The 15,830-nt window shown below is 33.7% G+C and overlaps 2 protein-coding genes across 2 annotated transcripts; both read left to right on the top strand.

The window, feature by feature from the left end:
* Positions 1 to 869: 869 nt before the first annotated feature.
* On the top strand, positions 870 to 2,811 carry LOC108808744 (uncharacterized). Its single transcript, XM_057004377.1, has 9 exons — positions 870 to 1,001; positions 1,083 to 1,179; positions 1,261 to 1,385; positions 1,489 to 1,573; positions 1,677 to 1,806; positions 1,891 to 2,084; positions 2,157 to 2,280; positions 2,370 to 2,585; positions 2,656 to 2,811. Exons 1-9 carry the CDS (start codon positions 881 to 883, stop codon positions 2,809 to 2,811), a joined length of 1,248 nt encoding a protein of 415 aa, XP_056860357.1. The 5' UTR covers positions 870 to 880.
* Positions 2,812 to 3,620: 809 nt separating this feature from the next.
* Positions 3,621 to 10,391, top strand: LOC130508302 (uncharacterized). Its single transcript, XM_057003734.1, has 5 exons — positions 3,621 to 6,600; positions 6,708 to 7,299; positions 7,391 to 8,046; positions 8,102 to 9,196; positions 9,267 to 10,391. Exons 1-5 carry the CDS (start codon positions 5,724 to 5,726, stop codon positions 9,851 to 9,853), a joined length of 3,807 nt encoding a protein of 1,268 aa, XP_056859714.1. The 5' UTR covers positions 3,621 to 5,723; the 3' UTR covers positions 9,854 to 10,391.
* The last annotated feature ends 5,439 nt before the right edge of the window (positions 10,392 to 15,830 follow it).

Genomic DNA, 15,830 nt, shown 5'->3' with positions numbered 1-15,830 from the left:
AAATATCTCAATCGTATTATCTATAACAGCCATTTTTGATTCCTAAAATATTCTATGCAATCTAAAAGGTATCCACCAATAAAGGAGCTAATCAAGTTGATTTCCCCCCACGTAAATTTATTGCTATTTCTGCGCAAGGAAATTTAAAAAGATCAATGATATTCCAAACCAAATAATTCTAAAAATACAAAACCATTTAAATATAACTACCTTACTTGGTTTACATTTATTGCACAAGAAAATGGAAAAATCGACTTGATTATTCTATAAAATTCCGATCCAAGTAATTCTAAAAATGAACAAGCAATTAAATATAACTACCATACTTGGATACCATTTATTGCGCAACAATAATTATGTAGATACGATTTCGTATTAACAGAAAGGATACTCTATTCCTGAGATATCTTGCGAACCAAGCGGCTACATCTCGACCTAAATTACTTTACTCATCTATATATACAAAGACACAATTAGAGACAGCCATCAAACTCTCACAGCAAACATGTCAAACGATAAAAGCATGAGTCTTATTAAGGATCTAAAACCTTACAAAGATGGATGGCGACTAACTGTGAAAATGCTTCATTCTTGGAAACAAAACACTAGCTTTGGAGGAGATACTCTTGAGTGCGTCCTGGTAGACCAGAGTGTAAGATTGTTTTCTTTTCACTATATAAAGCTAGATATATATATGAATATTTAACTAATAAATAATCGTATTTATCTTTTGCAGGGTGAAAAAATCCAAGCATCATGCAGAAAATCACAAATGCTTCGAGTTCAACGTTACCTCCCGATTGGTAAATGGAAGGTCATCGACACCTTTAAAATAGGTGGTGCAGGAGGTCAATATCGACCTACAAATCAGCAATACAAGATGACAATCCTTCAAGACACAGTGATAACCTCTTCGGATTATCAGAATGATAGTGATTTCCTTGATCTGGCTAGCTACGAGGATATTACAAATGGAATTTGTAAACCAAATTTTCTCATTGGTATGTATACAAAACAATTATTACTTTATTATCTATATACTTCTTTGCTATTTTAGTTTTTAAAATATTTTTTTTAAACAGATGTCATGGGAAAAGTTTCTGATCTTGGAGCAGTAGCGACGGTTCAAGCTAAAGGTGTCGACACCAAAAGAGTTCACTTTCGTTTACTTGATGCAAGGTATTTATATTAATAGCTTTTAATCATCATTTTATCAGTATGTTGGCTAACTTGACATCTGAATTTTAAATTTTCTATCAGTGGAAATGAAATTGCATGCTGCTTATGGGGAAAATATGCTGAGCAAATTGAAAAACATTTAGAAGAAGAATCGGATGAGATTGAAATATGTTTGATAAGGTTTGCAAAAATCAGCCACTTCAGAGGTATACACTTACGAGTCTGAATATATCTTGAACATAGTTATACATGCTCCATTATCACCTTTTCGATGTTATTTTGACATATATTTTGTGCCTAAACACACAGGAGAAGTACAAATCACCAATGCATTTGATGCTTCACTTATGTTTCTCAATCCAACAATGGAGGAAGCTGTTGATTTTAAACAGAAGTAAGTTTGATTTATTTCATTCTTGTGTCTGTCAGTTATTGCTGATTTGTAGGTCAGTTATTAAAAATCTATCATATCTTTACTAATATTCATATGTTTTCAGGATTGAGGATAACCCTCTTCCCCTAGCAATCTTTGATCAGGATAATGAGAAAAAGATAATGAAAACTGCTGCTGAGAATTGGAATGATGTAAACGTGAGATGTATATCAGAAATTTTGCAGAGCGTTGAGGTAATAATACAAAGTAATATAATTCTGTTTCATGATTTGATCTCTTGCTATAATAATTTTATCTTTTTACTTTATTACGTATAGCCTGAGAACTGCAAGATCATCTGTTCAATTGAATCCATTGACACGGATTGGGGATGGTTCTATTTTGGATGTAATCGACACAACCGCCGTCTGACTAAGGTTGGTAGAAATTCATCTGTTAAGATGAATAAATCTATAGCACCACAGTTTTATTGTGACGTGTGTCGTTCCACCTGTTCAAACTTCTCACCCAAGTAAGCATCAAAATCTTGACAACTCTATTATAACACAATCGCATTATAACTTGTGTATTATTAATTGGACAGGTTTAAGCTACATTTGTCTGTTAAAGATGACAGTGAGGCCTGCAGGATTATGCTTCTTGACACTATAGCTATGACAATTATTGGCGTGAAAGCTTCAGAACTATGGGATGGTTCGTTCGCTGAGGTAATTGTAGTTACAGAGATGATTAATTTTAAAATACTTAAAATCTTATTGTAAATAACACTTTTACTTTTAATTTTCATGATTAACAGATTGAGGATCCAGATTTGCTACCTGCGCCAATTCAAAACTTGGTTGGCAAATCTTTTTGTTTTGGTGTTAAAATAACCAGTGATAATTACTCCAATGGATCTGACACTTTTAAGGTCTCTGAGGTCTGGTCTGGTGATTATATTCAGAGGATCGAATCACTCTCTGAACCACTTTCCCTTAATGAGACCAATTCGTCAACACTGTCTGGTGGAGAAGTAAGTAATTCTGTGGTTGTTTTAATTTTAGGAATAATCATGTGGCATAAAACTCATTGATCTTTTATAGATACCGGCAATCGAGTGTAGCAATGAGAATTCATCTGAAGATTTTGCTACCCCTAAAAACAAGCGTAAGGAAGATGGGAGGGATCAAATGGACATGACATCTACATCAAAAAAGTTGTGCTCTAAGATCGTGAAAAAGGAGAAGACTGAGAAGTGATGATTTTATGGTCTCTGGCTTTGTTTTTCATTTTACGATTTTATGAAATTTGGCTTTGGTTTTCATTTTATGTTTTTATTACATTTGGCTTTGGTTTTCATTTTATGTTTTGGTGTTTTTATAATTTCTGTTATCTTGGTTTTTGGCATGTTGCTTATTCAATAAATTTTGTTATCTTTTTATTCAGTGATTATTCAAGCACAAAAACAATTGCCGACATTCTGAAAAAAACCAAGAAACGCAGAATCTATCCAACAACCTAACAACAGTTACCCACCAGGCCTATAATGAAAATTTCTAAATATAGCTATCTCTTCAAAGAACTATCTTATTTATTGAATACAGAGAGAAGAGTCTAGAATATACATACCATCGTGGATGATCTGAAGATATAACTGTCATGTCTTTCCTATTATTTGACCTGCAAGAATATATTCTATATTAATAACCTCCTTCTATATATTGTTCGAAAATCAACATGGTAATGAGTCAAACAGATGAACTAATAGATACAAAATATTTTATTAGTATTCTGTTATGATTTTCTGTTACCCTATTTTGTTTTAAGATTAAATATTCCATTTATTACTGCATACTAAAACACATATACTGAACTAAAACCGATCTCATTCTCAATTAGGTATAATTCTTTTTTCCCCGACCACTTTTTATCAAGTAGAAAATCGTGATAGCTCACCTATCGACTCGCTACAGAAGGTGCTATCCTGATAGTCAAGACATTATGAAAAGAAAAAGAAAGATTACAATGCCTAACAGCGAGAATGATAGACCAGACTTGCTTCCTGAGACGAACAGCATTTACAGGAATGACATTAGTGAAACTCAATCAAACTCAAGAAATCATAGATTACTACAGAACGATGTGCAGTCTCCTGTTTCGATAAACTCTGTTTTTAATAGGTTATTTCTTGGCCTTGATAATACTAATATAGAGACGAAGAATGCTGCAAACATTCGCCAGAGCACAACCACACCCAAAACCCCGAGTAGGAAACGCAGATGTGTTTTAGGTAATACTATGAATTACCTACCTTCTATTTCAGTATAAACGATTTGGGTTCTTACTCAATTCACAGCTAATCATTTTTTTTTTGTGATTCAGACCAAGGTACTAACACACCAGAACAGGGAAGTTGTTTGACATCATTGAAGTGTAAGCTGATCGATCTAAAATAGCTAAAGTAGATTGTATAATTTACACTGACAGACATATCTCTGAGCTTATAAGTGTGTTTGCTAAAATTATCTTTCTATATAGCTCAACCTATCAAGTCTACCGCAATTCACAGTGATCTACCAGGACCAAAAAATAGTAACCAGCGAAAGAATAAACGGATAGCTCTTGATGATATTACAAATATTGCTTCTAGAGAATTTCACAATACATGCACACCAACAAGCGCGAGTAACAAACGCAGATGTGTTCTTGGTAATAATTCTTAAGATCCTCCTATTAAATGTTTTGAACTGTTTTGATCAATCACAGCAAATGTTTATTCTGGATATTTTTTTAAGGTGTTTCTTTCGATTCAGAACAAGCTACAAAGACTCCAGAACAGCGAAGTTGTTTGTCATCATTGAAGTGTAAGTTTGTCTATATTTTTATAAGATATACATTATCTGATGCATCACTATACCTCAATCCTGTTCCTATGTTGTATTTTTCTTCTTATTATATAGCTCATGCTAGCAAGTCAAAAACAAACAGCAAAACTGCACAAGAACCTATCCAGAAGAAACAGAAAAAAAATATCAGTGCTGTTTTTGATGATATCCCCAATATGGGGAATTCGATGGCAAGTGAAAGTGAAGATGAACGATCTAACACTTTCGATGAGAGAGGCAATGATTATATTGAAGATGATGGGGAAGCTATCGAAAGTGGTCTTGATGATTTTGGAGGTTTGACCGTTTTCTGGTCTTTTTATGCTACTTTTTACATGTGTGACTCAAGAACTGACCTTTTGTCTCATTTTTGTTTTAGGGATAATCGAAGAAATGGATGGTTCTTTAGAGTTTGACTGTAGCTCACAGGAAGATTCTGGTTCTGAAAGTGATATTGATTGTGCAGATCATTCTAATGGAGAAAGAACATATCAATTTCAGCAAGAAAGCAATAAAAAGGCATCGTTTACCAAACAGAATGTAGCACACCCGTCTCTTAAAAAGAGACCTTCTTCAAAAGCTCTAGGTATATGATTAATTTTGGTTCAAGCGAATCTGGAGTCGTTGTGCCATTTTTCATCAGTTTTTTATGAAACCTATATTTCTATTATGTTGACATGTGCAGCTTATCAAGATGAGGGTGATCCCACTTTCTCATGTTGCCACTGTGGTGCTATTATGTGGTACGGAGAACGGATTAATAAACGCAGGAATGCTCGGACCCCTACTTTTACGCTGTGCTGCATGCAGGGTCAAGTAACATTGCCACTTTTAAAGGAGCCACCAGAAGTACTGAAACAATTGTTTGAGGGGGATGATAAACTAAGCAAACATTTTCAAAGAAATTTGAGACCTTACAATATGGTGTTCTCATTTACTTCACTTGGTGGCAAAGTTGAGAGATCAGTGAAGAAAGGAATAGGTCCTGACATGTTTCAATTGCATGGAGAAAATTACCATCTAGCAGGAAGTTTATTTCCAAATGAGGGGGACGATGCCAAATTTGGACAGATGTATATTGCAGACACAGTAAATGAGGTGGAAAACAGGTCAAATTGTCTTAGGTAACCATCAATTTATGAAGATGTTTTTTTATTTTATTTGTTTAAAAATTTATAGTGAGGTTAACATTTTTGCTAAACACTTCTGTTTTTCGCAGAAGTGGAAGTAAGAGTGGACAAGTAAAAGAAAAGGATACTTTGAAGAAAGGAATCATTCAGGCTCTGATGAAGGTGTTAGATGATGTGAATCCGTATGTGAAACAGTTTAGATCAGCAAAAGATCGGTTTGACACTAATCCTAACGATGCGTTTCATATGAGGATTGTCAGTGATAGACTTAATGACGGAAGGACATACAACACACCCACCGCATCTGAGGTTGCTGCATTAATTCCTGGAGACTTTAATCTTGAGATGGATAAAAGGGATATAGTGCTTCAGAAACATTCAGGGAAGCTTATGAGGATTAATGAAATACATGTTTCCTATCTAGCACTACAATATCCTCTTTTGTTCCCTTATGGAGAGGATGGGTTCAGACTTGGAATCAAAAAAGGTGTTACCGAGGCTACCAAAAAACAGAAAAAGGCTACAATTAGTATGAGGCAGTACTATGCATTTCGGCTGTTTGAAAGGAAGAATGAGTCACGCCATCTCCTTCACTCTAGGCGCCTCTTTCAACAATTTTTGGTGGATGCTTACACAACTATAGAGTCTAACCGTTTGCGATATCTCAAGTTCAATCAGGAAACTTTAAGATCTGATAGTTTTGACTCTCTCAAACAATCAGAAAATGCTGGGAAGATCGATATGAATGAACAAGGAACAGAATTTGTGTTGCCGGCTTCTTTCACTGGTGGTCCTAGATACATGAAGAATAATTATTTGGATGCAATGGCCATCTGTAAGCATTTTGGGTTTCCCACTCTTTTCATCACATTTACGTGTAATCCTAGATGGCCAGAGATCACCAGATATGTTAAAGAGAGAAATCTAAGCGCAGATGATAGACCAGACATTCTTTCTAGGATCTTTAAGATGAAGCTTGAGTCACTGATGGATGATCTAACCAAAAAGAATCTTCTAGGGAAGACTGTTTCATGTGAGTTTAGACTAATTAACAATCTATTTGACATACCATTTTTTGATAAAATCCTAATATGATTTGATTTATACTAAATTCGTTTTTTTTTTTGTTTTGTCTCACAGCAATGTACACGATAGAGTTTCAGAAACGTGGTCTACCTCATTCGCATATTCTTTTATTCATGCATCCAGATAATAAGATCGACACTACAGATGACATTGACAAGATCATTTGCGCCGAAATTCCTAATAAAGATTCAGAGCCTGAACTTTATGAAGTGGTTAAAGATATGATGATGCATGGACCATGTGGAGTTGCAAATATGAATTCTCCATGTATGGAGAATGGATTGTGCTCGAAAGCATATCCGAAAACATATTGTCAGACGACTACAGTTAGTAAAGATGGCTTTCCGGTTTATAGAAGGCGCGAGCAACCAGAATCTTATGTTGAGAAGAATGGGATGAGATCTGATAATCTTTGGGTTATTCCATACAACAAGCAACTATCTCTTCGCTACAGAGCTCACATCAATGTCGAGTGGTGCAACCAAGCTGGATCAATTAAATACTTATTTAAGTATATTAATAAAGGACAAGATCGTGTCACTGTGGCCGTGGAACCTCCTGAACATGTGGTTGTAAATCAATTGGAGAACGTTGAGGGAAGTGGGGAGAAGAAAAAAAACGAGTTCAAAGATTTCTTCGATTGCAGGTAAACTCAAAATGACACTGTTGATCATGAGTAATAAATTTATTTATCATTATATTTCTTTTAATTGATTTTGTTGTTCTTTTATTTGTAGATACGTTTCTTCGTGTGAAGGTTCATGGAGAACCTTTATGTTCTCAATTCACTATCGATCTACATCAGTTGAGAAGCTTACTTTCCATCTACCTGGAAAACAACATGTCATTTTCAGAGGTAAAGAAAAGATGGAAGCGGTGCTGAGTCGCAAGCTCATTCAGAACACAATGTTCTTAGCATGGTTTGAGTTGTGCAAAGTCGATTCATTTGCCAAAACCCTACTGTATGTTCAGATTCCGAACTTCTATACTTTTGAAAAAAGTAAAAAAAAATTCAAGAGAAGAAAAAGAGGATTCAGCATTGGTAGGATTAATTATGCTCCCCGTAAACAAGAAGATTCTTATTATCTTCGGGTGTTGTTGAACGTTGTCAGAGGTGCTACATGTTACGAGGACATCAAAACCTTTGAAGGTGTTCTTCACGATGGCTACAAAAAAGCATGTTCTGCACGTGGGTTATTAGACGATGATCACGAGTATATTGACGATCTGTTGCGGAGAAGTTATGATAGCTCAGCAAGTGATCTACGTCAGGTGTTTTCTACGATGCTGCTTAATGATAGCTTAGAATCACCAGAGAACGTATGGGAACATACTTGGGAGTGTTTGTCTGAAGATATTGAGCATAGACGGAGAATATTTTTCAAGAGACCAGGTTAGGCTTAACTCAATATACTTTTGTACAATCAGTCATTGATATGCCTTTAACCTTGTGTGTGATTTTGCAGGACTTGTGTTAAGTGATGAAGAGAAAAAGAAGTATGCTTTACAAGAGATTGATAACCTATTGAGGCGGAATGGGGATTCACTAGAAAGATTTACCAAGATGCCTGCGGTCTCAGAATCAAGTACAAATGATTCTAACGTCCTTATATTAGATGAGCGCAGTTATCCCCGTGAAGCATTGTTAGAAACTCTTGAAAGAGATTCTCCAAAAATGACTGATGAGCAAAAGAAAATATTTCATGAGATTACTGATGCTGTCACAGAAGAACGAGGAGGGGTGTTTTTTGTATATGGTTTTGGTGGGACTGGAAAAACTTTCCTTTGGAAGTTACTATCAGCAGCTATCAGATCTAGAGGAGATATTGTTCTTAATGTTGCATCGAGTGGAATAGCTTCTTTGTTGTTACAAGGTGGTAGGACTGCTCATTCAAGATTTGGTATACCTCTTAGTCCAGACGAGTTCTCATCATGTAATATGGCTCATGGAACTGATCAAGCTAATTTAGTAAAAGAGGCATCACTCATTATATGGGATGAAGCACCTATGATGAACAAGCATTGTTTTGAAGCTTTGGACAGAAGCTTATCTGACATTATTGGGAAGCACAGAAATAAACCCTTTGGAGGAAAAGTAGTTGTTTTTGGAGGTGATTTTAGACAGGTTCTACCTGTGATAAATGGAGCTTGTAGGCCAGAGATTGTAAACTCAGCATTGAATTACTCATATCTTTGGGAGCACTGTAAAGTCTTGAAACTCACTAAGAACATGCGGTTGCTGTCAGGCTGTTTGACAACTGAAGAGGCAAAAGATCTTAAGGACTTCTCTGAATGGATATTAAAAGTTGGTGAAGGAAAACTAGCCGAGCCTAATGATGGTGAGGCTGAGATTGAAATTCCTGCTGAGTTTTTGATTACTAACTTCGACGATCCAATAGAGTCCATCAGTAAAGCTGTCTATGGTGATTTCACATCTTTACAAGAAAACAAGGAGCCTAAGTTCTTCCAAGAAAGAGCTATTTTGTGTCCTACTAACGAGGATGTCAATACAGTTAATGACTACATGTTGGATCAGCTTGAAGGTAATTTTATATAACTTACAGTAGTTTGAAATCTATTTGTGTACTAATGAGATGTTTTACAAAATTTCAGGTGAAGAAAAGATTTATATGAGTGCAGACAGTATTGACCCAATTGATAAATGTTCAAGGAATGATGAAGCACTTGGACCTGACTTTCTCAACAAAATAAAGGTTCCTGGTTTGCCAAACCATATTCTTAGACTCAAAGTTGGTTGTCCTGCTATGGTTCTAAGAAACATAAATCCCAGTGTTGGGTTAATGAATGGGACAAGAGTTCAGATAACTCAACTTATGGATTTTATGGTTCAAGCTAGGATAATTACGGGAGAAAAGGTTGGGAAGACAGTATATATTCCTAGGTTGTTAATAACACCATCAGACACCAGACTGCCTTTTAAGATGCGTAGAAGGCAGTTGCCTTTGGCTGTGGCTTTTGCAATAACAATCAACAAAAGCCAAGGGCAATCACTATCTCAAGTTGGTCTATTTCTTCCAAGACCTGTGTTTTCACATGGACAGCTATATGTGGCTGTGTCTAGGGTCACTTCTAAAAAAGGATTGAAAATTCTAATTGTAGGCAAAGATGGGAAACCGAAAACAAAAACTATGAATGTAGTTTTCAAAGAGATTTTTAATAATCTTGATCCGCATGAGTGATAAGGTACACTTACTCTTAATGATTTTTATATGCGTTTGTGTTTTCAGACTAATTATAAGTTTATTTTGTTGTTGCATGCAGGTTTCAGACGTAGGTGCATTTGGTGTCATGTGATTTTGCGTTAAGAGATTTGTAGTTGTTGCCCACTTTCATTTTGTATTTTTTTATTTTTGAAAATACGTGGTCTAAGTTTTTGGCTTTTTTCAAACAATTTAGTTGTTCAGGTTTGAGTGATAAGTTTTTAGCTATTTTAAAACGATTGATTACAAGATCGTAGATATTAACAAATCACAGGATCAGTGATTAAAGACAAAAGCAAACAAACATAGTGAAAGCAATTTATTTTTATTTTTTCTAATCCTAAATGCTGCTAAGTTCTTTCAAAGCGGAAAAAACATTCATTCACAAGAACCTAGATATGCATTATTATTCAATCTATACTTAAGATATATAATACTATCTAAGGCAACGGTTGAATATTATTCCTAAATCCACATGATCACACATTGCTTTAATTTCAATCAAGTAATAAAAGTTACTAACCGTAATTGGTAGTGGACTTTCTCTTGCTCTGCGTGTGATAAAGACCACTTTCTGCTCCGTTTGAGGTACTTCCTTCTCCCACATGTTCAAAACAATAGACAGGTGCAGGAAACATTGTCACGCGCATATAGTTAGTTATCTCAGAAACTTTGATAAATATGTAAATACACCAGAGAAAAAAACAGCAGTGTTTACTTCTTTTCATATGTGTTGTTATCACCGAACATCACTTTCTTCCTCCTCCACTGGCTTTTCAAAGAAACGATGCTCTGTAAAACTAACCTTCCATATCTATCATCTCTCTTACAGTTGCAATGAACTGCTTCCATGTTTTCCCTACTTATAGAGAACCTGTTACACCAATTCAATCAATATATAGACCCAAAGCAACTAAATAAATAAATAAATAAATTAAATCAGAAAATCACCTCATCATACAGATGATCTATCATCATAGCAAGGACTGTTTCATCGACTCCTGCAATCTCATATCCTCTGTTTTTAAACTCTTCCCGTCTTCTCCTAGGAAGTCGGTGTGCTAGGAGATGAGTTGTTAAGAAACAGAGGAAAGAGTGTTTGATCCATCGTCTGCGATGACCCCTGATCACGTGGTAGATCAACCTCTGAACACAACTTCTACTGTGAAACTCGATTCAAAATGGAGCTGTGTTTTTATGAGCACAACTTCTACTGTGGGTTTCTTTGCTTGACCTGTGTTCCTGTTATACATGATTTAGATCAAGAACTAGAATAATCTAATACCAAAAAGCAAAACCTAAAAAGCACAATATACATAGATCGATTGAAAAAAAATTAAGTGGGAGAAACCTGTATAAGCTGCTTCTTTTCAATTACGATCTTCATAATTTTCTCAGTTGTGATTTGATCCGAGGTCTCTTTGGTCGAAGATGCCGAATCATCTAATTATTTCTGAGACAAGAAAGAGTTCTTTCGTCGGTCACAAAAAGCTGTTGGTTTGTTCCCGGAAAACAATTGTAACAGCCACCCTAATGGATTTTCTAAAACTCTATAACTATGAGGCCCAATAAACATTTATATTATTTCCAATATATTATTAATGTAATCTTCTAAACTAAACTTCCTTACCACGTCTTTTATTCATAGGACCATATATCTCCAAACTCTATTTAATTTATTACTTCGTGATCTCCTTAAAAGATGTCAATGCCTCCATAAGTAGTTACCTAAATCTGCAAAAACAATATAACAAAAAGATTTTTTAATCCGAAATATTTTACAAAATATATGCTATATATATGAATAATTTTAAGATCAGAATATCCGCAGAGCATATTCGCACGCAATCACTCCTTATAACCTAGATTAGCCACCTCCCTATATAACCTACATTCCTCCACAGCTCTCGATAAAAAAATTTGATAACTATGGCTATGGTTACAAACGACAAAGTGACTTTCTTGAACAATATCAAACCCTATAAGAATACTTGGAAGGTTGAAGTCAAAGTTCTTCATTCGTGGACACACCACTCAAGCAAATATGGAGAAGAGACTTTCGAATTCATACTCGAAGATAAGATGGTATGTCTTTCTTCTAAAACTATTTGTTTTCTATAAATTTATATTTCTATTAAATCAATGTACGATTATTTGTTATTGTAGGGAATCCAGATACAGTGTACCTGTAAGAGCCTCTTCCTTGATCGTGTTAAGAAATTGCAGGTTGGTCAATGGAGGTACCTCGAAAATTTCTTAATTTGCTCAGCTACTGGTATATACAGACCAACCAGCCACAAATTCAAGATACTCATCACAGCTGATTCCATTGTCACCAAATCGGAGGATAACACCTGCAAGGTATCAAGTTTGTTATTTTATAACTGCACTGATATATTAATGAGATTGTATTGGCCTAAAAATATTTATGTTCTTAGGTTCCTTTGATTGATCATACCAAAGAGAGCTCATCTGAAGACATTTCAACACCTTTCTCTAAACGTAAGGAAGTAGATGCTGATCTTAAGGAAATGAACTCTACATCCAAAAAGTTATGTGTTAAGAACAACATAACGGAGAAGAGAAAGTAATATTAGTTATGTGAGGGTTATCTTAGATATACCGAGTTTGTTGTTCTGGTTTTGTTTCATGTTCGTTTTCGAATTTCCATTTTTTTTTATGAATTTCGCTTTGTTTTTAACTTCAATTCGTTTAAGTTATATTTTTAATCGATAAAAAATTATATTGCTAATAATTATCACAACAGCTTAATCTACAACACTTTGATGTACAAATACTCAAATCATGGAGTTTACTAACCGTGTTTGGTTCCAGTTCCTCATGATCTGCATTGTATAAATTTGTGATCTGTATTATGGAATACGTTTGTTGGTATTAGATTTTAACCTGCCGAACCAAAACACAGAAGCATTATTTAGAAAGTCTAAGCAGAAGAGTCTTTATCTTTTTATAAAAAAATACTTACCTTCAGATCCTTGATTCCGGGTCACTGGAGTCTAAATTTCGAGTTTTTGTTTCATTATGAACTGTATATTATATGAGAAGATCCATCTTCAACACGCTATTCCATTCATCTTCACTCATTCATCATCCTCTGTTTCCATTGCCTGTTGATGTTTCCAGCTACCAATCTACAATGATTTCGCATATTTAATATATATATAAATATAAATATGAAACAAAGAAAAAATCAATCCATCAAAGTAACCAAATCTCATAAACGATCCTCTGATATATGTATACTCTAACATGCAAAACTTTTTGGGGCTACTTGGGTATCAGAAGGCTTAGACTCTCAGATCCTATAGAAAGGAGTTTAAATCGAATATATAAAAGCATAAGTACCATTTTGAATTGGATGACCGGATTTGGAGAGGAACAGAGACTGATTCGTAGGAGATTGAATTACAATCGAAGGAAGCTTTTGGACCGGTAAAACAAGAGTGAGAGGAAGAAGAAGAAGAAGATGTTGGGATTAGTATCAGTGTTTGTTTTGAATCATCGTTTTCTCATAAAGATCGCTCAATCGATGTGACTATGATAAAAACGTCTCAAGAGATGAACAGAGGAGATGAATAGTTCTTTATGAGGCACCGACAAAAAGGAAGCAAAGTATAGAAATTTTTTTTTTGGAAAAAAAAATAGTTCTTTATATTACTATACTAATACATTACATCTAAAGAACTGATTAGTAAAACGTATACTATGAAGACTCAAAATTTAAAATACTGATGTTTTTATATTTTTACAAAAAAAATTTTTCTGACCATCTATATTATTTTACAAGTATTTTTGAATTTAAATAGTTGTAATATGTCACACTGCTATGTAATAAATGAATTTTTTTAATATTGGAAATTATTTACTTGAATTAATTTGTTTGAAATTTATATTCAAATAAATATATTATAAACACTATATTAACTTTTTCAATAAAAACCAATTTAAAATTACTGTGCATTTCAGTGGTAAAATCAATTCGTTTAACAAAACTAATATACTACACGTTGTTTGCAAAGCAAGATGAGGCCTAACAAAACTAATATAAATCAAACCGACCCCCCCCCTCCGTTTTAGCAAACCCAAACCGTGCGTCTGGATTTCTAAATAAATATGTTGATTAGAAAATGTATAGAAAAAGGTTCGGAAAAGAAACAATGTTTACAAAAGAGACACTATATACCGAAGTATATTATTTACAAAATGCGGGTACATTCAATAATTAAAAACAAAATATCTATAGTCGAAAAGTGAAAGATAAAACCCGCGCGGGCGCGCGGGTCAAAATCTAGTTAGACTTATGATCTCTACTAAAGCCGAGCAGATTAGAGAGTAGCAAGACAACTGCAGAAAAGTTAGTAAAATCGTTCACATTAGCATCAAAATGGTGATAGTGAACAGTTGCACTATGGATTTATTGGATTTATTGTAACATTCCGAGTTGTGAAGAATTGAGAAAATTGATTTGGATATCTATGTCATCAAAGTTGAATTATTTTTCCGTTACACATCCGTTTAAAACTTCAAAGTTAAACGTGTTTGAGTTGGAATATGAAAGGATATGTGATATATCTAAAAATGATTCGTGATAGCGTGTAAGTGAACCTAAAGCAGGGTCAGTAACAAAACTTTCATGGGCTTTGGAAAAATTAATGCACCACAGTTGAAACGGATTGGGTCCACGAGCCGAAAAACGGACGTAGATGACCTATAAACCGTAAACGGTCAGAGTGTTATACTTGCATACTGAAGAGTAGAATAGAAATTAAAGTAGATTGGGATCACCAAAATCATAGTAAAGAATAGTACTGCAAGGAGAATTGACAGTTTAAAAAGAAATTAAACCATGTAACCCGTAGATAAAATTTCATAAATCTATATTTGCCCCGAAAACTCAAGCGGGTTATCCACATGTTACATGAAATCATAATAATTAAAATATTTTTATAGTTTTTTACTTAATATGTATAGTATACTATAGAAATAAAAATAAAATTTTAAAAATATTTTTTAATATTCTTTTATATTATATCATATTTATAGTTAGAATTAAAATAAGAATAACTTATAATAACTAATAAATAAGATTAGCGGATATCAGTAGTTTGAAATGATTGATTCTCATCCACTTTGCATCCTAAACGTTCATCCCACATTCGTCCTCTATCCATCCACATCCAATTTTTTTGATACGCATCTGTTTCGCAGCGAGTCAAATGGAGCGGATCCGAACTAAATTCCCAGCCGAACTAGGCTGATCTCGGTTCTAACGAGTGAGCTTTAATCAAAGAAACTAGATTTTAACCCGCACGTTCGTGCGGATATATTTATATTTTTTAAATATATTTTATATTATTAAAAATGTTTTAAATATATAATTTCTATTTTAGTGTTATATATTGTATTACTATATCATATTATTGTTTATATTTCTTATTCAGTATTATTAATATATAATGGTTTTAAAAAAAAATTACTTTGTTATTGATTTTTATTACTTACTAATATATTTTCAAGTTAGGTAAAATAAAATAAAAATATGAAATACTCAAATAGAGAACCCCATTCAAATTATATTGTTTTCTTTAATTTAAACATTTTGCATATAATACATTTTTAAATTTTATTTATTTATATTATAGAAAATAAATATGACTAAAATAATTATATTTACATGTTGTGTTTAAGAAAATATACTTTAACATATCTCATTTTAGTATTTTACGGGATTTATTTATTTTAAATAATATAATCCTATTGTTTTAGTAAACTTTATACATAGTAGTATCTATCATACTATTTTATTAAATTTATTATATAGGATATTTGTTTTGGATGTTATGATATTAAGTTCTATTTTTTTTAAAATTAAGACGTCAAAACATTAGGTTACTTTAAATTTTTACAACATATATAGTTAGTTTTTTCAGGTACA

Source organism: Raphanus sativus, chromosome 2, assembly GCF_000801105.2.
Source record: "Raphanus sativus cultivar WK10039 chromosome 2, ASM80110v3, whole genome shotgun sequence".
NCBI classification, from domain to species: domain Eukaryota; kingdom Viridiplantae; phylum Streptophyta; class Magnoliopsida; order Brassicales; family Brassicaceae; genus Raphanus; species Raphanus sativus.
The sequence above is the reverse complement of the archived record's forward strand: the minus strand, read 5'-3'. Positions and strand labels throughout refer to the sequence as shown.

Bases quoted from the DNA above. Each gene is read 5' to 3' on its own strand.
- LOC108808744 (XM_057004377.1), top strand. From the start codon at position 881: ATGACAATCCTTCAAGACACAGTGATAACCTCTTCGGATTATCAGAAT. The intron at 1,002-1,082 runs GTATGTATACAA...TTTTTTAAACAG, and splicing joins TAAACCAAATTTTCTCATTG to ATGTCATGGGAAAAGTTTCT. The intron at 2,281-2,369 runs GTAATTGTAGTT...CATGATTAACAG, and splicing joins GGGATGGTTCGTTCGCTGAG to ATTGAGGATCCAGATTTGCT.
- LOC130508302 (XM_057003734.1), top strand. From the start codon at position 5,724: ATGAAGGTGTTAGATGATGTGAATCCGTATGTGAAACAGTTTAGATCA. The intron at 6,601-6,707 runs GTGAGTTTAGAC...TTTGTCTCACAG, and splicing joins TCTAGGGAAGACTGTTTCAT to CAATGTACACGATAGAGTTT. The intron at 7,300-7,390 runs GTAAACTCAAAA...TTTTATTTGTAG, and splicing joins AAAGATTTCTTCGATTGCAG to ATACGTTTCTTCGTGTGAAG.